General features: G+C 43.5%; 1 protein-coding gene and 1 long non-coding RNA gene across 5 annotated transcripts in view; one reads left to right on the forward strand and one right to left on the reverse strand.

Moving 5' to 3' along the window:
- The window catches only part of LOC145515183 (uncharacterized), a 36,791-nt gene that overhangs the window by 6,995 nt on the left and 1,934 nt on the right, over positions 1–27,862 (forward strand). Inside the window, exons 2-5 of the long non-coding RNA XR_014060725.1 lie at positions 511–7,817; positions 20,616–20,715; positions 23,169–24,013; positions 26,806–26,988. This is a non-coding gene — a long non-coding RNA (uncharacterized LOC145515183). The remainder of the gene's footprint in view (positions 1–510; positions 7,818–20,615; positions 20,716–23,168; positions 24,014–26,805; positions 26,989–27,862) is intronic.
- Positions 3,102–27,845, reverse strand: LOC145515087 (uncharacterized). Of its 4 annotated transcripts, XM_081514604.1 has the most exons (6): positions 26,974–27,270; positions 22,163–22,247; positions 21,407–21,483; positions 20,950–21,022; positions 17,301–17,427; positions 3,102–9,016 (listed from the first exon to the last, which is right to left on the reverse strand). In XM_081514604.1, exons 3-6 carry the CDS (start codon positions 21,454–21,456, stop codon positions 6,264–6,266), a joined length of 3,003 nt encoding a protein of 1,000 aa, XP_081370730.1. In that variant the 5' UTR covers positions 21,457–21,483; positions 22,163–22,247; positions 26,974–27,270; the 3' UTR covers positions 3,102–6,263. The 4 variants fall into 4 exon arrangements, with proteins under 4 accessions (XP_081370730.1, XP_081370732.1, XP_081370731.1 ...); XM_081514606.1 differs by lacking the exons at positions 21,407–21,483; positions 22,163–22,247 and adding an exon at positions 26,596–26,795 and having other exon boundaries at positions 26,974–27,277; XM_081514605.1 differs by lacking the exons at positions 21,407–21,483; positions 22,163–22,247 and having other exon boundaries at positions 26,974–27,845.

Raw genomic sequence — 27,862 nt, forward strand, 5'->3', positions numbered from 1 at the left:
GCATATTGAGTGCAGCACTTTTCGGATTTGTAATAGCTCAACTAAGTGAGTGATCACACCATCATGGTGAAGATTTTTTTGTATAGATATATAATGTTCATTAGGCTACCGTAAAAATACCTTAGACAAAAGATAGTAATAGTAATTTATCTGTTTAGTAACATAGATAAATAGTAAGCTACTACCGTCTTCAACAACCATATGAACAATGGAACATATGTGTACCATACAGGAATGTTATAAATTCATAGCATGTGTAAACATTCATTGTTTTCTTAAACAGTCTCACTGTGGTTTTCCGATGTTTGATTACTGACTCCTTTACACTTTAAAAACAACCACTTCCTGTGCTGCCTCTCTGGGAAGGCTGAGAAAAAAAGTAAGGCCTCCTTCCTTTGATACCAACTAGTAGTTCACCAGAGCATAAACCCTCTTCTCCTTGCCATCCAGTAATCATCTTAACACTCCAAGAATGTCACCTATCCTTTCTAAGTTTTCTTTTCCCAACAGCATGGAAGAGAAAAGGAACGATATACCCAATTGAATGCAGAATTCCAAAGAATAGCAAGGAGAGATAAGAAAGCCTTCCTCAGGATCAATGCAAAGAAATAGAGGAACATAGAATGGGAAAGACTAGAGATCTCTTCAAGAAAATTAGAGATACCAAGGGAACATTTCATGCACAGATGGGCACAATAAAGGGCAGAAATGGTATGGACCGAACAGAAGCAGAAGATATTAAGAAGAGGTGGTAAGAATACACGGAAGAACTATACATAAAAGATCTTCACGACCCAGATAATCATGATGGTGTGATCATCAAGCTAGAGCCAGAAATTCTGGAATGTGAAGTCAAGTGGGCCTTAGGAAGCCTTACTATGAACAAAGCCAGTGGAAGTGATGGAATTCCAGTTGAACTATTTCAAATCCTAAACAATGATGCTGTGAAAGTGCTGCACTAATAGGCCAGCAAATTTGGAAAACTCAGCAGTGGCTACAGGACTGGAAAAGGTCTGTTTTCATTCCAATCCCAATGAAAGGCAATGCCAAAGAATGCTCAAACTACTGCAGAGTTGCACTCTTCTCACACGCTAGTAATGCTCAAAATTCTCCAAGCCAGGCTTCAACAGGATGTGAACCATGAACTTCCAGATGTTCAAGCTGGATTTAGAAAAGGCAGAGCACCCAGAGATCAAATTGCCCACATCCATTGAATCAGAAAAAAGCAAGATAGTGCCAGAAAAGTATCTACTTCTGCTTTATCGACTATGCCAATACCTTTGATTGTGTGGACCACAACAAACTCTGGAAAATTCTTCAAGAGATGGGAATTCCACACCACCTGACCTGCCTCTTGAGAAATCTGTATGCAGGACAGGAAGCAACAGTTAGAACTGGACATCAAGAAGAGACTGGTTCCAAATAGTGAAAGGAGTATGTGAAGACTATATATTGTCACCCTGCTTATTTATCTTATATGCAGAATACATCATGAGAAATGCTGGGATGGATGAAGCACAAGCTGGAATCAAGATTGCCGGGACAAATATCAATAATCTCAGATTTGCAGATGACACCATCCTTATCGCAGAAAGTGAAGAACTAAAAGAGCCTCTTGATGAAAGTGAAAGACGAGAGTGAAAAAGTTGGCTTAAAACTCAACATTCAGAAAACTAAGATGATGGCATCTGGTCCCATCATTTCAAGGAAAATTAATGGGGAAACAGTGGAAATAGCAGACTATTTTCTTGGGCTCCCAAATCACTGCAGATGGTGACTGCATCCGTGAAATTAAAAGACACTTGCTCCTTGGAAGAAAAGTTATGACTAATCTAGACAGTATATTAAAAAGCAGAGACATTATTTGCCAACAAAGATCCATCTGGTCAAAGGTATGGTTTTTCCAGTGGTCATGTATGGATGTGAGAGTTGGACTATAAAGAATGCTGACCGCCAAAGGATTGATTGTTTTGAACTGTGATGTTGGGGAAGAAACTTGAGAGTCCCTTGGACTGCAAGGGGATCCAAGCAGTCTATCCTAAAGGAAATCAGTCCTAATATTCATTGGAAGGACTGATGCTGAAGCTAAAACTCCAGTACTTTTGCCACCTGATGCAAAGAACTGACTCATTTGAAGAGATCCTGATGCTGGGAAAGAATGAAGGCTGGAGGAGAAGGGGACGACCGAGGATGAGATGGTTGGATGGTATCACTGACTCGATGGCCATGAGTTTGACAAGCTCCAGGAGTTGGTGATAGACAGGGAAGCCTGGCATTCTGCAGTCCATGGGCTGCAAAGAGGTGGACATGACTGAGCGACTGACTGAACCGAACAGCTTGGAAGGCTACCATGTTTCGACTAGAAAGCTTCAGCAGTTAACATTCTCATAAGAGTTCAATGTATGGCTTCATTTGTCTCAAAATCCAAACCAAACTTTGGGTGTGGTTCCATCTTGTTGTTTCAGTGAATGCAAAGGAACAAGAACCAACATATTGGGGACTGAATATATGAAATTTCTAGTTTATCAAACAAAAAATTCCCATCATATAGTGTGGATTCTAAACTATTTCTGGGTCTTCCCTGGTGCTCAGTGATAAGGAGTCCATCTGCCAAAGAGGAGACATGGGGCAGATCCCTGGTCTGGGAAATTCCTACATGCTTTGGAGATATCCCGTGAGCCACAACTATACAGCCAATAATAAATGAATAACAAAAAATAATTTATTTCAGAATGCTCCCAGCTCAAAAAGAGCTGTCACTTTTAACCTTATTTCCAAAGTTTTTCATTTCCTAATTTTTGCACATTTATTATTCCTATTTTCACTTCATGTAAATTAGGCACATGCTATTAGTTTCATTTTGGCACAAGAGGACATCGGGAAATATAACTGTCCCATTATGGACAGAGTGTGGTGTAATAACTCAAGTGCAAATTATTAGTATATAATCCCAAAATTGTCCATTGTTTGATGTCATCATGAAAAGAATTTCTTCTCCATTCTTTCTACCTTGAGAGCCTTTGGTGCATTCATAGTTTCTGTTAGGAAGTACTGAGGTGGTGAAAAACTGTGTTGTTGGAAGAAACATGATCCATTCAGGGTTATGGGAAAAATGATACAAATTTTATTAGATCACAAGACTTATGATACATTCTGAAGAAAACAGAGGTACAACATAAATGGCAGCAATCAATGATGAAACAGATACACACGCATACTTTTCTGTTTCTTTTGATTGCATTTTCTTCAATTTCCAAGAATAACTTCCCATTAATCATTTATATGCAACGGCAATCGCCAGTTAAGGGAGAAAATGACCAGCATTTTCCTGCTATAATTTCTCCCAGGAAATCCGTCTCCAGTAACCTGTCAACTCCCGTCCCATGAAAAGCCCAAGTTCCTTAATGTCAGGCCTGCTCTTTGCACAGGCAGATGGTACAGCATTCAGTCCTATAACCATGGCGGCCTGTGTACAAAAGGGCACCCTGGACATAATGAACATGCTGAGTCATGTCATGGCTTTACATGGTTTTCTGTCCCTCACTGATCCTAATTCACACACCATTGAATTTGATATTTTAGTGCCCCTGTTTACCCATGAAAGATGGATATTAATGAACCACACCTAATGAACTCTGCCCCTTCATCTTACTGATTTCTTTGCAGAAGCCATCATGGAAGTCCCTAAGAAAGCTATAAGTTTTCAAACCTTGTGGAAATGTCATGAAAAGTAATGTTGCCTTCTCAAGAAAACTCAGGTAATTAAATGCACACTGAAGATTAGCGATCATTTCCACATGTCATGAAGTTTCAACACCCTTAACATAATTATTCTGCCATAATACAGTAGGTTAATTATTGAAAAACTAAAGATTTAGTTATTCCTAAAATGAATCATCTCGTGTGATGTGTTCTAAGAACTGTCCCAAACTTTTATGAAAGTCATTACAATTCTAAGGATTCTCCCCAATATGAATCTTGGGGGGAATCTGAGGAAATGTTTTCTTAAATGTATTTCCAAATTCAGTGTATCTGTAGTTTCTGACCTGAATAAATCACCTCATTATGCCCAAGGTGTGACTATCTCACGAGAAAATGCATTACTTCTGTAAGCTTGCCCTCTCAGGTTCCATTGTTTTGATCTTTGCGTTAAAGCTTTAGTGTGCACATTACTTCTGTACGGCTTCTCTGAAACATATATTCTGAAGTCTAGTGTACTCTGAAGCCTGCAGAAAGGCTTCCCCATCCAATTCTAAGACTCCTCTTTACTATGGAGTCTTGTTGTCTAATACTTCAACTCAAGCTGAAACTTTCTCCATCTCCACTGCATTTGTAAGGCATTGCTCCAGAGTGTTTTCCAATTTTGATGTTTGGGTAAAATTCTTTCCACAAATATTGTATTTCTGTCGTTTATCTACAGGGTATATGTTCTTAGATACCTAAAGAGGGAGCAGTAATTGTTACAACTGTCATAACAGTTGCATTTCTAAGTATAAAGTATTTGCTGAACACTGAGATACAGGGAGTACCTAAAAGCCTTGCCACATATTCTGCACTGGTAAGCTTCTCTGTAGTATGGATGATCCAATGGTTGGTGAGATGTGACCCCGAGTAAAGGTTTTACATACTCATGTCACTTGTAAGCTTTCTCTCCAAAATGACTTCTTTACTGAAGCCTAACTTCAGATTGTTGCCTAAAAACCCGACACACGTATTACATTGATACAGTATTTATCTAGTGTGAATACTCTCAGAAGCCTAAGGTGTAAACAAAAAGCCTGGCTACAATGATTACCTTTGGAAGTCCTCTCGAGTATGGCTCACCTGATGTCTTTTTGTCCTGTATGCCACCTGAAGGATTTGCCACACTCATATTTGTAAGATTTCTTTGCATTATGAATTCTCTAATGATCGGAATGATCAGCCTGTTATTGAAATGCTGGCAGTACACATTTACATGATTTCCTCCACTGGAGGGATTGACTGTGCTCTGAATGTATGGAATCTTGCTGGTGGGCATTTTCTCATGTTTTGTAAAAAACTGAATGCCATCCAAAAGACTTACCACATGCACTACGTGGGTAAGATTTCAATTCAGAATTAATTACCTGAGGATTGGTTAGATCTGAATAAAGAATCAAGGCTTTGCCACATTGACCACATTTGTGCAGTTTCCTCCAGTTTGACCTTTCAGAAGGTCAAAAACTTCACACACTTCACTGCAGTCATTACATTTGTATGTTTTCACTGCAGTATTGATTCTCAGATGATCTGCAAAGTCATTCCTCGTGACTGCAGGCTTTGTCATATAAATTCCATTTATATGGCTTCTCTCCTGTATGAACTGCTGAATGGTCAGTTAAGGCTGAAGATGAACTAGAAGCTTTGCCACATTCATTTCATTTGTACACTTTCTATACAGTATGAATTCTCTGGTGAATTATAAGGCCTGAATGCAGATTAAATGCTTTGCCACACTCATTACAGTTGCACTAAAATGCTTCTCACAGTTGTTCCATTTGTAACAGTTTTCTCCACTATGAATTATCTGATGCTTCCTATGATGGTCATTGCAAGTAAAGCACTGGCCACATACATCACATTTCTATGCTTTCTCTCCTATATGAACTACCTGATGGTGAGTTAATGCTGACTGAGCACTAAAGTTTGTAACCCTTGTTTCAGTTGTAAGGTTTCTCTCTAGTATGAATTCTCTGATGAACTGCAAGGTTTGTGTTTAGAGTACAAGCCTTGACATTGAGACCACATTTATGTTTTCTTTCCAGTATTAGTTCTCTGATGAATTCCATGTTGTGCACTTCAAGTAAATGATCAGCTACACACAACACATTTATATGGTTTCTCTCCAGTATGAATTTTGGATAAACTGCAAGTTTGCCAATATGACTAAAGGCCTTGCCACAGACAACACATACATATGCTTTCTCGCCAGTATGACTTCTCGGATGAATCGCACGGTTTGCAGTTTGACTAAAGGCCTTGCCACATACATCTCTCGAATATGAGTTCTCCCATGAACTGCAAAGTAACAGCTGGAGTTGAAGTCTTTGCCCCATAGATACATTTCTATGCTTTCTCTCCTGTATGAACTGCCTGATGGAGAGTTAAGGATGACTGTGCACTAAAACCTTTGTCACTCTTGTTAATTTGTAAGGTTTCTCTGCAGTATGAATTGTTTGATGAACTGGAATGGCTGATTTGAAACTAAAGATCTTGCCACATACATCACATTGATATGCTTTCTATCCCGTATGAATTTTCTGATGAGATTTAAGGCTTCCTTTTACTCTAAAGGCCTTGCCACATACATCACATTTATATGGTTTCTCTCCAGTATGAAGTCTCCGATGAACTGCAAGTTGTCTGCTTCTAGTACAGCCATGGCCACATACATCACATTTATATGGTTTCTCTCCAGTATGAAGGATCTGATGAACTGTGTGGCTTTCTTTGCGAGTAAAGGCCTGTCCACAGAGATCACACTTATATGGCTTCTCTCCAGTATGAAGTCTCTGATGAATTCCAAGGTTTGACTTTCGAGTAAAACCACGACCACACACATCACATGTGTATGGTTTCTCTCCAGTGTGAACTCTCTGATGAATTCCAAGGTCTGACTTTTGAGTATAGCCACGGCCATACACATCACATTTATATGGTTTCTCTCCAGTATGAAGGATCTGATGAAGTGCACAGCTTTCTTTGAGAGAAAAAGCCTTTCCACACACATCACATATATATGGCTTCTCTTTAGTATGAACACTCCAATGAATTCCAAGTTGTGACTTTCGAGTATAGCCACGGCCACATATATCACATTTATATGGTTTCTCTCCAGTATGAGTTCTCTCATGAACTGAAAGGTAACACCTGGAAGTGAATATTTTGCCACACAAATTACATTTACATGCTTTCTCATCTATTTGAACTGCCTGATGTTTATTTAACGATGACAGTGCAAAAAAAAGTTTGCCACAGCTGTTACATTTGTAAGATTTCACTTCAGTATGAATTCTCTGATGAATTACAAGTTGTGACTTTCGAAGATAGCCATGGCCGCACACATCACATTTATATGGTTTCTCTCCAGTATGAAGTCGCCAATGAATTGCAAGCTGTCTGCTTCGAGTATAGCCACGGCCACATATATCACATTTATATGGTTTCTCTCCAGTATGAAAGATCTGATGAACTGTGTGGCTTTCTTTGCGAGTAAAGGCCTGTCCACAGAGATCACACTTATATGGCTTCTCTCCAGTATGAACTCTCTGATGAATTCCAAGTTGTGATTTGTGAGTATAGCCACGGCCACACACATCACATTTATATGGCTTCTCTCCAGTATGAAGGATCTGATGAATTACAAGTTGTGATTTGTGAGTATAACCACGGCCACACACATCACATTTATATGGTTTCTCTCCAGTATGAAGTCTCCAATGAATTGTAAGCTGTCTCATTCGAGTATAGCCACGGCCGCATATATCACATTTATATGGTTTCTCTCCAGTATGAAGGATCTGATGAACTGTGTGGCTTTCTTTGCGAGTAAAGGCCTGTCCACAGAGATCACACTTATATGGCTTCTCTCCAGTATGAACTCTCCGATGAATTCCAAGGTTTGACTTTCGAGTAAAACCACGACCACATACATCACAGGTGTGTGGTTTCTCTCCACTGTGAACTCTCTGATGAATCCCAAGGTCTGACTTTCGAGTATAGCCACGGCCACATACATCACATATATATGGCTTCTCTCCAGTATGAACTCTCTGATGAATTCCAAGTTGTGATTTGTGAGTATAGCCACGGCCACACACATCACATTTATATGGCTTCTCTCCAGTATGAAGGATCTGATGCATTGCAAGTTGTGATTTGTGAGTATAACCACGGCCACACACATCACATTTATATGGTTTCTCTCCAGTATGAAGGATCTGATGAACTGTGTGGCTTTCTTTGCGAGTAAAGGCCTGCCCACAGAGATCACACTTATATGGCTTCTCTCCAGTATGAACTCTCCGATGACTTCCAAGGTTTGACTTTCGAGTAAAACCACGACCACACACATCACATGTGTGTGGTTTCTCTCCACTGTGAACTCTCTGATGAATCCCAAGGTCTGACTTTCGAGTATAGCCACGGCCACATACATCACATATATATGGCTTCTCTCCAGTATGAACTCTCTGATGAATCCCAAGGTCTGACTTTCGAGTACAGCCATGGCCACATACATCACATTTATATGGTCTCTCTCCATTATGAAATCTCAGATGAATTTGAAGGGCTGTGTTCTGTTTAAAGCTGTGGCTACATACATCACATTTATAAGGTTTCTCTCCAGTATGATTTCTCTGATGAACTGCAAGGCTCACATTATCATTAAACGCCTTGCCACATATGTCAGCTTTATATGGTAATCTTCCTGTATAGTTTCTTTGATGTTTAGTGAGTTCTGAGTCCTGAAGAAAGGTTATGCCACACTCATTACTTTTGTAAGATTTTTTCTTGTGTCCTTCCTGATCTAGGGCCTGTTCTGAGGGATGCATAACAGCACACTCATTTTTATGAGAAAAGCCTTTGCAGACACTATGAGTTCTCTGAGGTGGCAAACCTGAGGGGCTACTGTTGATGTTCGTCACAACTTGACTACATTCAAAAAGTGTCCCTTCAGACTGAAGCATCTGCAATTCACCATGAAAGTTTGATCCATGCCTTTCAGCAGGCTTATCTCCTGCATCATTTCTACTCTGATGATCTCTTCCATCAGTGAGATTTTTGTTATGGGATATAGATATTCCGTTGTCTCTTCTTTTATTATCTGTCGACAGACTCTCAAAACCATCCACAGTTTCCTGTATCTTCCTGAGGAAAAAATCTTTCATTTCATGGGTTTCAGCTCTCCCAAATATCACTCTTCGAAAAATTTCTCCTTTTCCACTGTTTCCTCTTGCTTGTAATTTCGTGGTCATATGTATAGGAGACACATCTACAAGATATAAAGAACCATAGGTATCCTGTTAATTACAATTCATAAATAAAATAAATTTTTTCCTGTTGAACACATGATATTATACCAAAAGTCATACGCATCCTTAACAGTATTATGAATCTTCCCAATGATGAACTTAAAAACATAAGGAACACTAATGGAATATAACTCTTTAAAAAAGAAAAGAGTGATCACACAGAATTCAAATTAATTTTAGGGTACCCATGTTTGATGTAGGAAAACATTCATTTTATGCAAACCCATGTCAGTTCTCAAAGAAAAAGATCTTTTCCCACCATGATCTCAAAGCTCATTCTACTTGTAAACACACTTTTGTCTCATAATTGAGTATATAAAAAGATAGTAAAAATTCCATGGACAGGGAGATTGGCGGGCTACAGTTCATGACATCACAAAGTGTCAGAGAGGACTGAGAGACTGAGCAAGCAAGGATCAACAAGGCAATACACTGCAATGGTAAATAATCCAAAGGAAGTATTCTAACGAATACTGAAAACATAAATGGCAGTTGACAACTGTTCAACAAATACTGCATAGTGAAAATAAAGAATTTGTTAAAACAGCCCCCCTCCCCATCAGGGCTTATGAGATCTTAGTTCCCTAACCATGGATTAAACCCAGGATCACTGCAGTGAAAGTGCTGAATCCTATCCAATGGACTGTCAGGCAATTTCCTAAAATAATTTTTACAAAAAAGAAAGAACATTTTTCTAAATACCTCTTATAAATCTATAAGTAGATAGACATACAGGGATTTTATAACAAGCTGTTCGTGTGAGTTATACTGTGTAAAACATAAAGACCGTCATCTTTAAATGACAAAGAATTAATAAATGAAACAATCTCTACTTAAATAACAGCCACTCAATATAGCAATTGCCTATCTATACAGTATGCTTCATTTACTCGGTTCATTGGCTCTAAGATACATGTAAAGGAACAAGCTTTGGGGCATTCCTTATGGCTGAGAGGTAAAGAATCCGCTATAAAAAAGGAATATTATTTGAAAACTTATTAACTAGAGTCAGAGACAAACTCTTCGGAACGAAATGTAAACTAACAACATACAGGATGTAATGCAGACAAAGAGACAATACACAATAACCATGACATGAAGTAAATATACATTTTAAGCAAAAGTAACCTTTGAGGTAAATTTCCTGATGGTCCAAGGAATAGCATTACATGATTACACTGTAGGGGGTACAGATTCCATCCCTAATGGAGAACTAAGATCCCGTCTGCCACATGGTTCAGGAAAAAAAAAAAAAGTAACTTCTGACCTTTTCAGTAAAACAGTCAAAATTCTATGACATCTAAAAGCATGAATTACATCAATTTTTCAAATAAAGGTAGTGGATTCACAGGGTTCATGAACACAACTCCATGGCACATGAAAGTAATGAGCAAAGCAGGACTGAAACCCAGACTTACAGATTCATACATGTTCTTAACCACCAGGGCGCACTTGGGCAGAACAGATTACAAAAGGTAACAACAAACTCCAGGACTTTAAACAGATAAGGTCAAGTGAGACACAAGAACTGATCTGCATAACTAACAGCCTCATTCAGCCATCCCACCTAGAAACGGTTTCCGACGTACCACTTGCTACATATCAGTTAAGGTCGTGTCCTGAAAACGTGGTTCAGTAGATGAGCATGGGTTATTTTGTACAGTATGAGCATGGAAGGAACCTGGAGCCTGATTCATATATGCGTTCAGCGCAAGACTGGGGATCGAAGAGAAGATCTCAAAGTCCACTGTCCTTACAGGCTTCCTGAGTTACAATCACAGAAGATCCAAACCACATTCCTATTACACACACCCCTGAAGGTTGTGGTAAAAGCAGTAACAACAGGAATAGCTGAGGGTTCTGAACAGGAAAGAGGTTGAAGGCAGCTCTGTGTAGGATCTGAGACACCAAATGCAATCAAAGATTGGTTGAATCTTTCTCTTCCCTTCTTCCAATGAGGTCTGCCAAGTGCAGCAAATAGCAAGAGAACCAGGCTGGCTCCAGGGATTACAGCTCTAGAGGTGTGACCATTGCTCTACATGGACCAAAAAGTGGACATCCCATGGAATCTAGCACAGAATGGGGACAAAGAGGAACTACATCCCTTTGAAACACATGCTCATCACATGCTCCCCAAAGTCAAGCAACAACACTGACAGGAGTCAAACAACACACTGCTACAGACCATAGAGAGACCTACCCTTTGGGACCTCTGTTCTTGGGGTCCACTGTCCATAAACCTCTCTCTCCTTTCTGTTTTAAATCACTTTTTTCATTTGTAAACAGCCACCTGTAAGTCACACCTAATTTCTTTTTCCCTAATAGAATGTAATTTTCACGTAGGAGACAGACGGGCTCCAGATTGGATTTCCACAATCAGTCACCTGCCTCTCTGCATTCCCTGAGATAAGAGATAGCTGGGCTCCAGTTGAGGAATCTATAGCCAACAAATACAGGGTAAATAGCCAGTCTTTGTCTCTTACCTCAAGGGAATAATTATGGCAATAACAAAGAAAGGAAAAAACCTTGTCTATTAACGGAGACACTACACATGTACAGAAAGGTTCCTTGAGATCAAGTCAGAGGATAATTCAGGCCATAATGAGTCTTTGCTTCTCCCAGAAGCCTTCACTTTGAGATACATCTCGGCTGGGGTGTGCATCCGCACCCCAGGAGAGGGTCTTGAGACAAATTAACCAGAGGGGACAAAGGAAGGTGACTGGCCCGAGGGTACAGGAAGACCTGGAAAACTGTACCTTTAAAATGAACTGACACTTCCCAAAGGTGGGGCTCTATCCCTGAGCTGGCCCATGTGCCTTTCTGCATGTACTTTTCCTTTCAATAAACTTTTTCCTTTACTCTTTACCTTGTGCCTCTTCATCTGAATTCATTCCTGACTAGGCAGGCAAGATTAGGGACTTTAGCCCTAACTGTTGGCTGCTGTGGTCCAATGGTCAGGACTCTCGGTCTAGGAAACGACCAGTTGTGTTCAGGCTTCCACTCGCCTCCATTCATTGCTATGAACATCCAAACTCAATTTCACTTCTCACACCATTTTCACTGAACACACACATCTTACTTTCCTTAAGCAACCATGAACGGTGCTTTATGTTAGCATTTTCTAGCTTGGTGAACATAAATACCAATGATAACTTCTAAAAATATTTGCTGTCTTATACAGAGCATCTCAGGGTAGCACCAAACATGTTCATCAATAGTCCTAAATCTCTCAACAATAGAAGTATTACACAATGTGGATGACTCAAGACATGTCTTAATTAGATGAGCAAACATTAATACTAGATATTTAATATTGACTATTTCCCAGTTCACATGAACCTGAAAGTCATTTAGATTAATTTCTCTTCTAATTGATTTGTACGCACTTACTGTTTTTTTAAAAAAATTATTTATTATTTTTGGCTTCACTGGGTCATCATCACTGCTGTGGCTTTCTTTGGTTGTCTCAAGCGGAGACTACTCTCTAGTTGTGGCGAATAAGCTTCTCATTGTAGCTACTTCTCTTGTGGACCATGAGGTCTAGAGCACGTGGGCTTCAGTAGTGGTGGTACATGGGCTTAGCTGCTCTGCGGCATGTGGAGTCTCCCTGGACCAGGGATCGAACCTGTCTTCTGCACTGGCAGGTGGATTCTTTATCATTGAGACACCAGGGAAGCCCCAGTGCTTCCTTTCTTTTAAAGCCAATTGAGTAAGAGCTCATTTACAAATAAACCTCAGCAATATTATCCAAACACAAAGACACACACTGAGACATTCATAAATCCAGACAGATTTAAAATGTCTCTCTGACTCTACTGGAGTTGGTATCATCCCCTCCTCCAGGGGATCTTCCCAAGCCAGCGCTCAAACCCACATCTCCTGCGTCTCCCACACTGGCAGGCAGCTTCTTTAGCCCTAGAGTCATCTGGGATCCCTGGTAAAGGTTAGTAGCTTTTCTGTAGGCAGGGCTTTTTAAGAAGCTAGCTGTTTTTATTCCATATGCAAAAAGAAATGGTTTTGTACTTTCAAAAAAAAAATTATCTTCCCTTTCTATACTCACAGTTTTATATCTAAAATACAGAGCAAACAGTGCTCAAATTGACTGTGATTAATAGGGGCAGATGGATGATAAAAATCATAGGTTGTCCATCTGGGGAAATGGGGGGTCTTCACTTGATCAGAAGAATCTGAAGGGGTAAAGAAATTTGCTAGAGTTGGAGAAGGAGTGGGGGAAGCTGGACTGCCCCTCCCCACTGAGAGACAGGGAAAGTTAGAAAAGGACTAGCTGAAGGAGAGGGAGACAGAGGGGTGGGAGGGGTAAAAGGCCACAACAGGACAAAGATAATGGAGACAGAAAGGGCAGTGGGGGACACTGTTAGAGGTGTGGGCCACCTCAGGAGAGAGCGCACTTAAAAAGTGAGAATTTCATCAGTTAGTTCAGTTCAGTTTAGCCACTCAGTCGTGTCCGACTCTTTGTGACCCCATGAATTGCAGCACGCCAGGCCTCCCTGTCCATCACCAACTCCTGGAGTTTACCCAAACCCATGTCCATCGAGTCGGTGATGCCATCCAACCATCTCATCCTCTGTCGTCCCCTTCTCCTCCTGCCCTCAATCCTTCCCAGCATCAGGGTCTTTTCCAATGAGTCAACTCTTCCCATGAGGTGGCCAAAGTATTGAAGTTTCAGCTTCAACATCAGTCCTTCCAATGAACACCCAGGATTGATCTCCTTTAGCATGGACTGGTTGGACCTTCTTGCAATCCAAGGGACTCTCAACAGTCTTCTCCAACACCACAGTTCAAAAGCATCAATTCTGCAGCGCTCAGCTTTCTTCACCGTCCAACTCTCACATCCATACATGACCACTGGAAAAACCATAGCCTTGACTAGACGGACCTTTGTTGGCAAAGTAATGTCTCTGCTTTTAAATATGCTATCGAGGTTGGTCATAACCTTCCTTCCAAGGAGTAAGTGTCTTTTAATTTCATGGCTGCAATCACCATCAGCAGTGATTTTGGACCCCAAAAAAATAAAGTCTGACACTGTTTCCACTGTTTTCCCATCTATTTCCCATGAAGTGATGGGACCAGATGCCATGATCTTAGTTTTCTGAATATTGAGCTTTAAGCCAACTTTTTCACGCTCCTCTTTCACTTTCATCAAGAGGCTCTTTAGTTCCTCTTTACTTTCTGCCATAAGGGTGGTGTCATCTGCATATCTGAGGTTATTGATATTTCTCCCAGCAATCTTGATTCCAGTTTGTGTTTCTTCCAGCCCAGCGTTTCTCATGATGTACTCTGCATATAAGTTAAACAAGCATGGTGACAATACACAGCCTTGACGTACTCCTTTTCCTATTTGGAACCAGTTGTTCCATGTCCAGTTCTAACTGTTGCTTCCTGACCTGCATACAGGTTTCTCAAGAGACAGGTCAGATGGTCTGGTATTCCCAACTCTTTCAGAATTTTCCACAGTTTATTGTGATCCACACAGTCAAAGGCTTTGGCATAGTCAATAAAGCAGAAATAGATGTTTTTCTGGAACTCTCTTGCTTTTTCGTGATCCATCGGATGTTGGCAATTTGATCTCTGCTTCCTCTGCCTTTTCTAAAACCAGCTTGAACATCTGGAATTTCACAGTTCACGTATTACTGAAGCCTGGCTTGGAGAATTTTGAGCATTACTTTACTAGCATGTGAGATGAGTGCAATTGTGCGGTAGTTTGAGCATTCTCTGGCATTACCTTTCTTTGGGATTGGAATGAAAACTGACCTTTTCCAGTCCTGTGCCCACTGCTGAGTTTTCCAGATTTGCTGGCATATTGAGTGCAGCACTTTCACAGCATCATCTTTCAGGATTTGAAGTAGCTCAACTGGAATTCCATCACCTCCACTAGCTTTGTTCATCGTGATGCTTTCTAAGGCCCAGTTGACTTCACATTCCAGGATGTCTGGCTCTAGGTGAGTGATCACACCATCGTGATTATCTGGGTCGTGAAGATCTTTTTTGTACAGTTCTTCTGTGTATTCTTGCCACCTCTTCTTAATATCTTCTGCTTTTGTTAGGTCCATATCATTTCTGTCCTTTATAGAGCCCATCTTTGCATGAAATGTTCCCTTGGTATCTCTAATTTTCTTGAAGAGATCTCTAGTCTTTCCCATTCTGTTGTTTTCCTCTATTTCTTTGCACTGATCACTGAGGAAGGCTTTCTTGTCTCTCGTTATTCTTTGGAACTCTGCATTCAGAAGGGAATATCTTTCCTTTCCTCCTTTGCTTTTTGCTTCTCTTCTTTTCACAGCTATTTGTAAGGCCTCCTCTGACAGCCATTTTGCTTTTTTGCATTTCTTTTTCATGAGGATGGTCTTGATCCCTGTCTCCTGTACAATCAGGTAATATATAATTTGACATTGTAATATGGACAACCATCATCACTAATCGCATAATTCTGTTTCCACTTGTAACTTCTCTACAGATAATTTTAAGCTCGCTTTATGTACCTCATGTACTTCCTTGGTGGCTCAGCTGATAAGGAATTCTCCTGCAATGAAGAGGAGACCTGGGTTCCATCCCTGGGTTGGGAAGATCCCCTGAAGAAGGTAAACGATACCCACTGCAGAATTCTGGCCTGGAGAATTCCATGGACTTGAGTCCATGGGGTGACAAAGACTCCGACACAACTGAGCGAGTTTCCCTTTCATTTTAAGTACCTTACGGTAGGAGAGAGAAGGATCCAGCCTCTCATCCAGCAGGGCAAATTCTTATCCTTCCTCAACAGGCGAAGAGTCACAAACATTCAGTAATTTCTAAAGGTACAGCCCTCTTTAATTTAAGGTTCCAATTCTCACACCATCCAGTGAAGACATTCCATGTATTAGCTAACTAGTAGTAAGGCGAATCTTCGCATTAGGGAATGTAAACTTCATCAACCTTAACTTCTTTCTTCTTAGAGTGGCATTTTGTCACACAAATACTGCTCACAGGGCCAATTAAAGTTTTGCCAAATGTTGTCACTTTCATCTCAAGTTCAAAGATTTTATAACAAAATAAACCACTCGTTCTGTACAAATAAATAATACAAATACTTATTATAGAATTATCAAGCTGACTTTCAATATGCTAATATTAAAAGAAAAGAGAAGTAGAAACAGCAGGAGACACATCACCAAATTGGGTTCTGACCAACATCCAGACTCAAACAGCCCTGGGAAGTAATGGGACACAGCCCATCTGGAGACCCAGTGAGGAAAAGGTCCCAGGCAGCGTGTTAGGGTCTTGGGTGAGACTTCAAAGATTGCAGTTTGGGGTTCCTCCTTATAATCCCAGGATGCTAATTGTTATCATCAGCAATCTGTGAGCAAACAGCACCTCTGGTTTTATGTTAATGCTATTTGTTTGTCTTACAAAACCTATTATGTTGCCAAGCCTGGGGATGAGTAGGCCAGGGCCCCTCCAACGGCTCAATGATTTCAAGATTTGTCCCCTATCTTATCTCTGGTGCTGCAAGCCTTGCTCTCACAGCAGGCAGTCAGGGCACTCACAGTCAGGGCAGTGTCCAGGCAGGTTAGAAGCAAGCTCAGAGGCCTGCTTTAGAGAGGACCTAGACCCTGTGCCTCCTGCATTGCCAGGTGTAGAATCCCACCTCTTTTGTCAGCCAAGAAGTGATGGACATTATAGACGGACAGAAAAATAATCACAAATTAATTTACTATCTGCGTCCTACTGAATGCACAGGAAACAGTATAATATACAGTATAATATGCAGATGCCTGGGCTTCCCCAGGGCTCAAAGGTAAAGTATCCACCTGCCATGCAGGAGACGTGGGTTCGACCCCTGCCGGGTAAGAGCTCTCTGGATGAGGGCATGGGAACCCACTCCAGTACTCGTGCAGGGAGAATCCCATGGACAGAGGAGCCTGGAGGGCTATGATCCACTGGGTCACAAAGAGTCAGGCACGACTGTACCAACTGAGCACACAGGCATCCATGTATCTAGTTCCTTTCCAAGAACTACTGAACCAAAACACAGGGGTAGAAAACAGGGAATTGGATATTTTAACTTTCGAAATCAGCTTTATAAATACTCAAGCTGTGGAGAAACTGTGTATCACACAGTGCACAGATCACCTGAAGACAGGACACGACTATGAACTCAGTGAAGCAAAACAGAAGCTCCAAAGAGACACAGAGGGAAAATGCAGAGATACCCCAAAGCAGATTCCATCTTCACAGGGAAGTGCTCCTCACCCATAGACAGCAGATTCCTATAAGTCTCCACCATCACGTCCTGGTACAAGGTCCTCTGAGCAGGGTCCAGGCATTCCCACTCCTCTGGAGTGAATCTGATGTCCACATCCTCGACAGTCAATTTTGTCTGAAATGAAAGCACATTTCACTAACAGGTGCTGAGGAGGATTCTTATGAGGATTCTTATTTTCACACAAAATGAAGAGAGGTAAGAGGGGTAAGGAACAATTCAGGTAATTTTCCTGTTGTTTCATAAGACTATGACATCTTGCAATCAATATGAATTTGTCACTTGTGTGGACAATCCATGCAGAATATACAAATAAATTCAATCAGTGAGTTGTCTATGCAGAAGTGTTACACTCTACACTGAGGGACCTTCACTATCTAGATGAGTTACACCAAGACTGGTGTCTTCCGAGACAACAAAGTCCACAGCGGCTTTAAAAGAACACCCATTGTGATGATGATGACATCATCACATTGATGCCAGGTGTCTTAGTGCTTCCTACACACTAAGCATTACTCTAAGGACTTTACACGGATGAACTTGGCATCAACATGACAGCACGTTAGAGAAAGATCTGTGCCCATCTGACGGAGGACAAAACTCTGTCAGTCTAAGAATTTGCTCAGATCAAACAGTTAAGAACTGAGGCAACAGCACCTGAGGTCAGGTGGCTGGGAGAGACAACTGAACCTAAGGAATCAACGAGTTAAGTACCAGAGCAGGAAAGCGCATCCACAGAGTCCTTGAGAATACCTGAAACAAGTTCAAGGGAGCTGAAGTGTAGTGGAGGTGAGAATCCCAGAGCTTCTCTCAGCCAAGGAAAGACAGACATGATAGACGGATAGAAGAATATTCATGAGTCAATTTACTATCTGACTCCTTCTGAATGCTAGGGAAGAGTATAATATACAGTATAATATGTAGGTATATGGGCTTCCCCGGAGGCTTGGCAGTAAAGAATCTGCCGGCAATGAAGGTGATATGGGGCTGATATCTGCATGGGGAAGATCCCCCTGGAGGAGGGCATGGCAACCCATTCCCCTATTCTTGCCTGGAGAATTCCAGGGACAGAGGAGCCTGAAGGGCTATGGCCCACTGGGTCACAAAGAATCGGGCACGACTATAGGATAAATGGTCACTATACAGGGTCACCCCTCTTCCCACCAACCACACAATGTCAATACTCTTAACTACTATTTCCATCATTCATGTGATGAGGTAGAAAAAAACTTAAGGGAATGGAAAACACTTAAGATCCAATTTCAACTGCTACACAGCATCAAACATGTTTATGAGATGATGTTCTGTAATAAAAGCATGGAATTACAGATCCATGCACTCACCCATGCACACATAAACACACAACTGGTTGAAACAAGGAAGTGTTGTGTTTATTGTTTTTTCAATCAAAATATACCGAGTGTCAACTCTGGGCCCCAAACCAGGAATACAGCAGTGATCATGATGGAGCTTATGGTCTAGCAGCCAGCCACCCAATTACATCCATAATTTTAACATTACTATTGTAGTATGTGCTCTGAAACAGGCCTGGTGCTAAGAGAAGATTTATCAGAAAGTCCTGACGTACGTTAAGAAATCAGACAAGGTCTCTGTGAGGAGGAAACACTTAGGATTGGCAAGGTGGGAAATGGAAGAGTGTTGCAAGCAGAGAGAACAGCCTGAGTGCCAGCTCTGAGGTAGGAAGATGTTTAGTGAACAGAAAGCCAGCCAGCCTGACTGGGACACAGGGAACAAAGAGGGGTGATGCCAGGTAGAGGCTGCTTTCTACAAGGTCTTTGGATTTACGACTTTACTCCAAAAGTAACTGGAAGTCACTGAAGAATCTGCAGGAGGTAAATCAGAGGTTTAGATTTCTTTTTCAGAGCTCACTCTGCTGTGTGTGGAGGTTGCTGCTCCTTAGTCGCTCAGTCACGTCAGATCTTTGCGACCTCATGGTAGCCCGCCATGCTCCTCTGTTCATGGGATTTTCAGGCAAGAATATTGGAGTGGGTGGCCATTTCCTACTCCAAGGAGATGCCTTTTGACACATTCTGGGATGATACTCCCATTTTCTTTTCTTCATGTGTAATTCAGCATCTTTGGGACATTAAAAATGCATCAATTTGTACTTCAGTAATTTGTCACATTCTATGTCTTTTTTACTTGTTTTGGTTTTACTGGGCCTTTGTTGCTGTGAGCAGGCTTTCTGTATTTCCAGCTGCAGTGACGGGCTTCTCATTGCAGTAGCTTCTCTTGTTTCGGAGCACAGGGTCTAGAGCGTGTGGGTTTCAGTAGTTATGCCTCCTGGGCTCCAGAGCCCACGCTCTGTAGTTGTGGCACATGGGCTTAGTTGCTCTGAGGCATCTTCCTGGACCTCGGATGGGACCCGTGCACTGTACATTGGCAGGCACATTCTTAGTCACTGTACTACCAGGGAAGTCCTCAACATTATCTTATACAAGCAGAAAATATATACACAAGATTTATTCTAATCAGTATAAAAATACCTGTATTTACAAATAATATAAGGGCTTCCATGGTGGCTCAGTGGTAAAGAATCCACTGGCCAGTGTAGGAGACGCAGGTTTGATCCCTGGTCGGTAAGATCCCACATCCAATGGGCATCTAACCTGTGAGCCTCAATTTCTGAGCCAGAGCTCTAGAGCCAGGCAGGTGAAACTACTGAAACCAGCGCACTCTACAGCCTGGGCTAAAAGAACAGAGAAGCCACCATAATGAGGGGCCCACGTACCACAGCTAGAGAGTGGCCACCACTTCCCAGAACGAGATAAAAGCCACTGAAGCAAAGAAGCACCAGTCCAGTAGAAAAGTGTATTTAAATATAGTTATATTATCTTATTCTTAACGTTAGGTATGTAGTTATCAACAAAATCCAAAGTTTATCTTTTCATTCCATGACCATATATTGCATCAAGATTAGGAAAGTTGGGGGAATTCCCTGTTGGTCCAGGGTTTAAGATCTTGCACTTCCACCACAGGGTTTCAGATTCAACACCTCCTCAAGGAACTAAGACCCTGCAAGCTGCACCGTGTGGCCAAAAAGGAAGAATAAATAATCAGCAAACTATATTTCATCGTTTAAATTAGATGCTGTAACGAAACACTCTAGCCCTGAGGTCTCTTTCTGAACTTTCCATTTCACTCCCAAACACTTAAGATTTTCAAGGAGGTCCTCATTTAGTTTTAAATGTACTATAAAAAGTCAGGACTGATTCCCCCTCATTGGCCTCTTTTCCAGATTTCAGCATCTACTGTGCATGTTAATACTTCATGTCTACATGCAGGTTCCTTACCCTGGTTGACAGAGAGCAGACACCGCATCCCGATGGGCCCTCAGCAGTCCCTGCTGCCCAACAGCACTGAGACCCCGTCTCCAACCCGTGGGTGAGAAGCCCTGCACAGGATGGTGCCCAGGGGAGCCTCCTCACAAGGGCCAGGTCACCGGGTCATGGGGAGATGGGATCTAAGTGGAGATGACAGGCCCTGAGGGAAAGCCCGGGGTGAGTGTGCGTGTACAGGAGTCAGACAGGATACTCCAGAGTCAGACACGATTAGCGAGTCTGGAGAAGAGCATTTCAGGAAGGACAGACTGAGAATCCACTGAGAATATGAAATTACCTGAGAAAGAGCCATTCCTGACTCCTCTTCTTTCCTCTTCCTCCTCTTCTGGGCTTCCTCAGGCAACAGGAGTCTTCAGAGGGGTGTCAAGAAAGTGGAAAACATGCTGTTTAATGCTTAGAGTCAACACAGCCCCTTCCTGTGCCCCAACCCCACACACAGTGAAGCCCTGACCATGAGGAACAGACAGTCCCCTGTGGCCACTGTCTCAGGAGGGACTCAGGACAGTCAACTCCCGCAGAGAGAACAACACGGGACTTTCCCACACTTTCCCTCGGATCTCACTCCCCTCCTGGTGAGGCCTCATGCACACAGCAGCAGGGGGCACCTCCGCTCTCCCCACAATGCCCTTCAGGTCACAGAGCAGGCCCTGGTCCAGCCCCACTCAGAGCAGAGTGCCCTCCCCCCCCCCCCCCCCAGGGCCCAATCTCAGTCTCAGAAGTGGCGGCTAAGAGACCTGGTGCTCAATGCAGGATCCAGATGGGAATCATCTGCGCCTGTGCACATTCCTGGAGCGAGGCCCCACACGAGAACCTGAGGAGCATGTCTGTTAGGGGAGGGGTGCAAAACATGCCTGGGCAAAATGGCTCATGATCTCATGTGAAGCCTGGGTTGAACACCATTCAAGGGGTTAAGTCCAGCCTACCTCTCACTTTCTTCTTTTCCAGCTTTATTGACATAGAACGGAGTAATGAGAAGGGATGTGTATACATACCATGCACGATGTGACCATGTGACACATGTGTACACTGTGAAATATTTATCACAATCCACGAACCAACACATCCATCACCTCCAAATTCCCATGTTCTGTGTGTGGTAACATCACTGACGACGTACTCTCCTGACAAATTCCCAGTATGCAGTAAGAGAATAGGATTAACTTCGGTCAGCATGCTGCACACACCTCCCCTGGACGTACTCATTTCACGACTCAAAGTCTCTACCTTTTGACCAACATCTCCCCATCTTCCCCACCTCTCAGCCCCAGATAACCACAATCCCACTGTCTGCTACTAGCGGTTTCACGTTTTTACATTCCACATACAAGCGAGCACATACAATCAGTCTTTTCCTATCTGCCTCAATTCACTTAGCATAATATTCTCTACATTCATCCAAGTGGTCCCAAGTGACAAAAATCGCCATTTTTATGGGTGCATAATATGTCATTATATATGTGTTTGTGTTTCTCTGAGTGTATGCTACCAACCAGGACTTCTCTGGTAGCTCAGATGGTAAAGAATCTGCTGCCAATGTTGGAGATCCAGGTTTGATCCCTCAGTCAGGAAGACGCCCTGGAGAAGAGAATGGCAGCTCACTCCAGTATCCCTGCCTGGCGAATTCCATGGAGAGGAGCCTCGCAGGGGTCCTCTCCATGGGGTTGCAAGAGTCAGACACAAGTGACCCCAGCCAGTCCCCAAACTGTTATCTCCAAACTTTAATAGTAAAAGACTGATATGTGGGCTGATGCACATGTCTCAATGTGACTTCAGTATCTTCCACAGAAACACTCCAAGTTTTGTTTTTTTTTAACTTCCAAATGCATCTGAAACGTTCTTCATGAGCAACTCAAAATAACAGAAAATACCAAAGGTAACCCACGAAGTGATCTCTGGGGTTTTACTGACAAGTTATTCTATGGGTTGCATACTTAATTCTTGCCCTCCCTAAAGAACACAAAAAATCCAGTGTTGAGGGGGTGCTGTGGGGCACCTCCTGGATCTCGCCCCCCTTCTCTGGGACCACTGTGCCCGTCCTCCTGCACCCAGACCTCCCTGTGGGCTCAGCTCAGGCCTTGCTTCTAACACACTGCAGGATAACATTCTTCTTCCCAATCCCACGTTCTCCTTCTTCCACAGGTGTGATCACGAGATTCCCAATTAAACCCAGACATGCAAACCTCAGTCACAGCATCTGTGTCCCAGGAAAACTGAGCAAAGACACTGGCACGCCCACCATTCCATGCAGTTCACAATTAGCCATGAGCCCACGTCCAGGGCCTCCAGCCAGAACTGAGACCGCCTTTGCCAACAGGTCCACACGCCCCATGATCTCACAACTATGCTTGTCTCTCTCTCTCTCTCTCTCACACACACACACACACCCTATTCATCGGGTTCATTAAAAGGCGCACTCCTGCTCCCACAAACCTCCTGGAAACCCCAATATGCTCCCCCTCACTTTCTCCCATTTTTGTACCTCTTCTCTGTGCACAGATGAACAACAGCAGAGACCTCTAGGCATGAGAATTGCAACAGAAATGCGCCCTAGCTGCAAATCCAAGGACACTGGGCACTCAGTATGGAGACCAAGAAGCCAGTCCTCTTGGGAAAACCACTCAGCAACAAGGTCGTTATGTGGTTGAGGGATGGTTGGACTGAGTTCAGTAAAGAAGTCACAAAGAGAGAGAGGCCCCAGTCTCACTGGCTCCTGTTCTCCCTGCTCATAACTAACTGAAAGATACTCCAGCTCATTAAAGGGGGGGAGGGTGGTTTGAGGATAGGGAGGTGTTGTCTCCTACATACTCCCTTAAGATACTGACCAGTCTGATCACAGGAAACTCAGCATCTGCCGCTGAGCAGATGAACTGCTGGAAGGCAAAGCTGCTATCCAAGATGGCAACTGGTCCCTGGATGGACAGAGCTTAGAAGACCTGGGGGCTGCAGTGGAGCAGTGACACAGAGGACTAAACATGGGGACACCTCAAGACACTAGATCTGCCAGGCTCTTTAGGACTCCCATATCTTTTTGCTTTTGAGTAATTAAGTCTCCACATGGGGTAAGGCAATGGCACCCCACTCCAGTACTCTTGCCTGGAAAATCCCATGGACGGAGGAGCCTGGTAGGCTGCAGTCCATGGGGTCGCTATGAGTTGGGACACAACTGAGCAACTTCCCTTTCACTTTTCACTTTCATGCAATGGAGGAGGAAATGGCAGCCCACTCCAGTATTCTTGCCTGGAGAATCCCCCCCAGGAAGGGGGAGCCTGGTGGGCTGCCGTCTATGGGGTCGCACAGAGTCGGACACGACTAAAGCAACTTAGCAGCAGCAGCAGCATGGGGTAAGGATCAATTAGAGTTGAAATGTCTAGAACAAATATGGGTGCCATCATCACCAAGTCTGTAACCTCCCATCGCCCCTGAGGATTCTTCAGCCCAACCCACAGTCCCAGTCCTCACCCCCAGAGTGAGATGTTGCAAGCATCCTTGGAGGAAAAGGAATATGGTGAACCCTTCAATGAAGGGAAAAGAGGAAAGACTCCAAATAATTAAAGGAGAAGGGCATATTTGATGAGGGTAATTAATACAGAAGCAGTAAACCTGGTTAACATGACAGAGAATATCAGAAGGAGATGGGGAGACCTCTCTGGCCTAGACCTGAAGGAACAGAAAGAGCAAGGGCTGAGAGGGTAACAGGCAGGAAGGCCAGGGGTCTCCAAACGGAGGAAATGGGGTGCAAGTGTCAGACATTTTTATCTCTCTCTTAAGCGGCAAGAGGAAACAAACTAGTGATATATTTTTTTCCCTTCTCTATACAAATTTAAAAAGAGGTTTCTCTTAAAATACTGTGTTGCCATAATGACACCTGGTTTCACCTGAAGTTAACTATTCTCAAACCTTGAGTTAACCAATGCATTTTTTAATGGAAAGGTTTGTCTTAAGCTATGTTAATGTCCTATGCATTTACCCCAGACTGTCTTCAAGTAGGTTCCGCCTAATGGCTCAGAACTGACTTGACAAGCCAGTATGTTGTTCCTCTAATCTATGTAAACAAAACTATTTGTATGGTAATCTGCCTGTCTACAAGATTCAAGTCAATCGTTTTATGGCTCAGGATAACTGTCTGGTGGCAAGATTATCCCAAAATGCATCTTATGGATGAGGGGCCTGGTGCCATTCTAAGTTTTAAGACATTCCTTTCTTTCATTAAGACTGCTGGTGACTAGATAACATCCAGCTGAAGACTAGCAGGGGGTACTCTTTCTGCCCCCTTCTGATGCCTATGTCAGAAGCTTTCTCTATCTCCTTTATATTTTAATAAAACTTTATTACACAAAAGCTCTGAGCGATCAAGCCTCCTCTCTGGCCCCGTATTGAATTCTTCTCCTCCGGAGGCCAAGAATCCCGGCGTCTTTACGTTGTTGTTTTTCAACAACAACCTTTCAGGGCAGCAGTGATATAATCACCAAAGGTAGACGCAGCAACTAAGATCTGAGACAGAGAAGGTTTTGGTGTTTACGAACAAGGACTAAGTGAATGGACCAGGACAGATTGACCATGAGAACAGGGTCAGCTCCCAGGATGAGGCTGGAGACTCTGGCAGCGACCTGAGGATGACAAAGGGCTGTGGAGCCACCTGAGGAGTCAGGATGCTGTCCTGAGGACATGGGGAAGCCACCGCAGGTGGGAGGCCTCCCTTCACATCGACCTTTATTCACAGAAGACAGCTCATGATTGCCTCTCAGACTCTGAGCCTATGTTCCCGGCTCCACCCTATTATTGTCATTTTTCATTTTGGAAGACTGGGACCCATTTCAAGTTCTCATAACAAGTGGGCTCTCCCTCCAAGAAGAACTGCCACACACAGTCACACACTCAATTTGGCCAATCATTTCAAGGGTCACTGTTGCTCAGCTTCTGGACCTGAGGAAGCATCATCAGATCAAATCATAGCTCACTAGTAACGAGATCACATAAAAGAGAGGAAAATGGAGTATCAGACTAACTGCTTAAACTACATCATGACTCTTAACCTCTACTCCACACCAAGAAAAGGGAAGGGGCTGACCCACCTCTGAAAGAATCAAGTTACTGCCGCAGCCCACACCTCTATAGCCTTTGCACATGGATGTTATCTTTTAAGATAGAAAATTACAACCACACACAAGCCTTAGAAACAGAAGTTTTGCAATTCTCATTTTCATCTGTATAATTTAAAAAGAAAGTTTTAAACTTAGTAGATTCTAAAGCCAAAAATCAATGTATCACGACTTAAAAATCCTTATCCAATCGATTCAGCACTTTTCTGGATCTGCTCCCCTCCCCCACCTGCACACCAGTTGTTTCCACTTCATTTCGTTTATCTGTTTCCCTACTTCTTTCTCTGTCTCCCTTCCTCTTCCCCTCTGCTTTCCTGCTGTGCCTGTCCTCCTCTCTACTTCTTCCTTGACTCCCATCCCGCCTCTCTGCCATCTGTTCCTGTCAAGATGCTTTCTCTCCAACCTCCCAGGCGGTCGTAAATCTCCGTATTTCTGCATTTCTTCCTCCATCTCTGCCCTTCCGTTTTCCCAACTCTCTGACACCCCGAAGTGCCTATTTCCTCTCAGCTTCCTTTCTCAGCTCCTCGAATCACTTGGAGTCCCCTTTCTCTCCCAGCAGGATATTACTCTGTTAGCCAAGGCCCCAACTCTTGTATCCCCTTTGCGGGCGCTCTGTGTGAACTGCTTCTCCACTGTCGCCCTCTTTGGGACCCCTGATTTACAGCCCCTCTTCCTTGAAGGCTCTATAGCCTTCGGGGGCGGCAGAGGATGAGATGGTTAGATAGCATCCCTGGACTCAACGCACATGAATCTGAGCAAACTCTGGGAAATAAAAGGGTCGTAAAGACTCAGAATGAACAACACCGCCTCCCTATCTTGCTCACCTGTAACTCTCAGGAAATTCTGCTCTTCTCTAAACTTTTCCCCTAACCGCTACCTTCAAGGCCGATTCTTTTTCATGCTGTTGTCTCTTCACAAGTTCCTCACCAGTCCTCTTCATTGCCATCGCCTCTCCCTCATGCTTTTCTCCATTTTCTATTTCTCCAGGAGTCGCTGTCTCTGCTGCTTCTGAACCCCTGGCCTCCTATTTGCAGGAATGGCGACTGAATAAGAAGCCCGCCTCCCGCAAGCGCCAAACTGCAAGGGTGGAATCTGGGACGGAAGAACCTCGGGTGTCACGTGGCTGGCGCAGGTCACCTCCCCCGACTCGGCTCAGGGCAACGTCACTATGAAGGCAAGGCCTGCGGGGCAGAAGGACCCACCTGAGGAGACTTGAGGTGAGAGGGGCTGGGAGGGAAGGGGTCTCAGCAGCGGGGTGGGCTCTCCAGAATCCCAGGACCTGGGAGACGACGCGGCCTCTCCGGGAGCGGGCTGGGCGGGACGGTCGGCGCGGCCAGGGGCCGAGAGGACGAGGCTGGGGCCGGCGGAGCTAATACACCCACCTCACCGAAGAGAATTTTATGCGGTGTAGGAAGGGCAGAGGGGTCAGTGAGGTCAGTAAATGGTGTGAAGCAGGAAAGAGGAGCGAAACGCAGCGTCTCTGTGGACCAAAAGCTCGAAGCGGCTTCAGAGCGACTTTAAGGCAAAATGGCGGGAGCGTGAGGAGGGGCTTCGAGGCGTCGGGGCCGGGCCTCCGGGCGCAGTGGGCGGGGCGGCACGGCACGGCGCGGCGGGGGAGCGCACAGGTCTAAGCGTGCAGGCCCTCGGGGTGCAGTGGGCGGGGAGAAACAATTCATTACTGTAATCACCGCTAAAGGTGACTGCAGCCGGAATATTAAAACAGGCCTGCTCCTTGCAAGGAAAGTTATGCTAAAAACCAGACAGTGTGTTAAAAAGAAAAGGCATCACTTTGCCAACAAAGGTCCCTAATCTCAAAGCTATGGTTCTTGCAGTAGTCAGATAAGGATGTGAGAGTTGGTCCATAAACAAGGCTCAACATAGTAGAACTGATGCTTTTGGCTTGTGGTGCTGGAGAAGAGTCTTGAGGGTCCCTTGGACTTCAAGAGATCAAACCAGTCAATCCTAAAGGAAATCAGTCCGGAATGTTCACTGGAAGGAGTGATGCTGGAGCTGAAGCTCCAGTACTTTGGCCACCTGATGGGAAAACCTGACTCTTAGAAAAGTCCCTGATGCTGGGAAAGACTGAAGGCA

Source organism: Giraffa tippelskirchi, chromosome 7 (assembly GCF_054371585.1).
Source record: "Giraffa tippelskirchi isolate mGirTip1 chromosome 7, T2T-mGirTip1v1.2.pri, whole genome shotgun sequence".
Taxonomy (NCBI): Eukaryota; Metazoa; Chordata; class Mammalia; order Artiodactyla; family Giraffidae; genus Giraffa; species Giraffa tippelskirchi.

Coding starts and splice junctions, on each gene's coding strand:
- LOC145515087 (XM_081514604.1), bottom strand. CDS start 21,456: ATGTGCACAGGCGCAGATGATTCCCATCTGGATCCTGCATTGAGCACC. Junction 21,023..21,406: donor GATCCTGCATTGAGCACCAG/GTCTCTTAGCCG, acceptor ACCCCTCTGAAG/ACTCCTGTTGCCTGAGGAAG. Junction 17,428..20,949: donor CAGGAATGGCTCTTTCTCAG/GTAATTTCATAT, acceptor CTTTCATTTCAG/ACAAAATTGACTGTCGAGGA.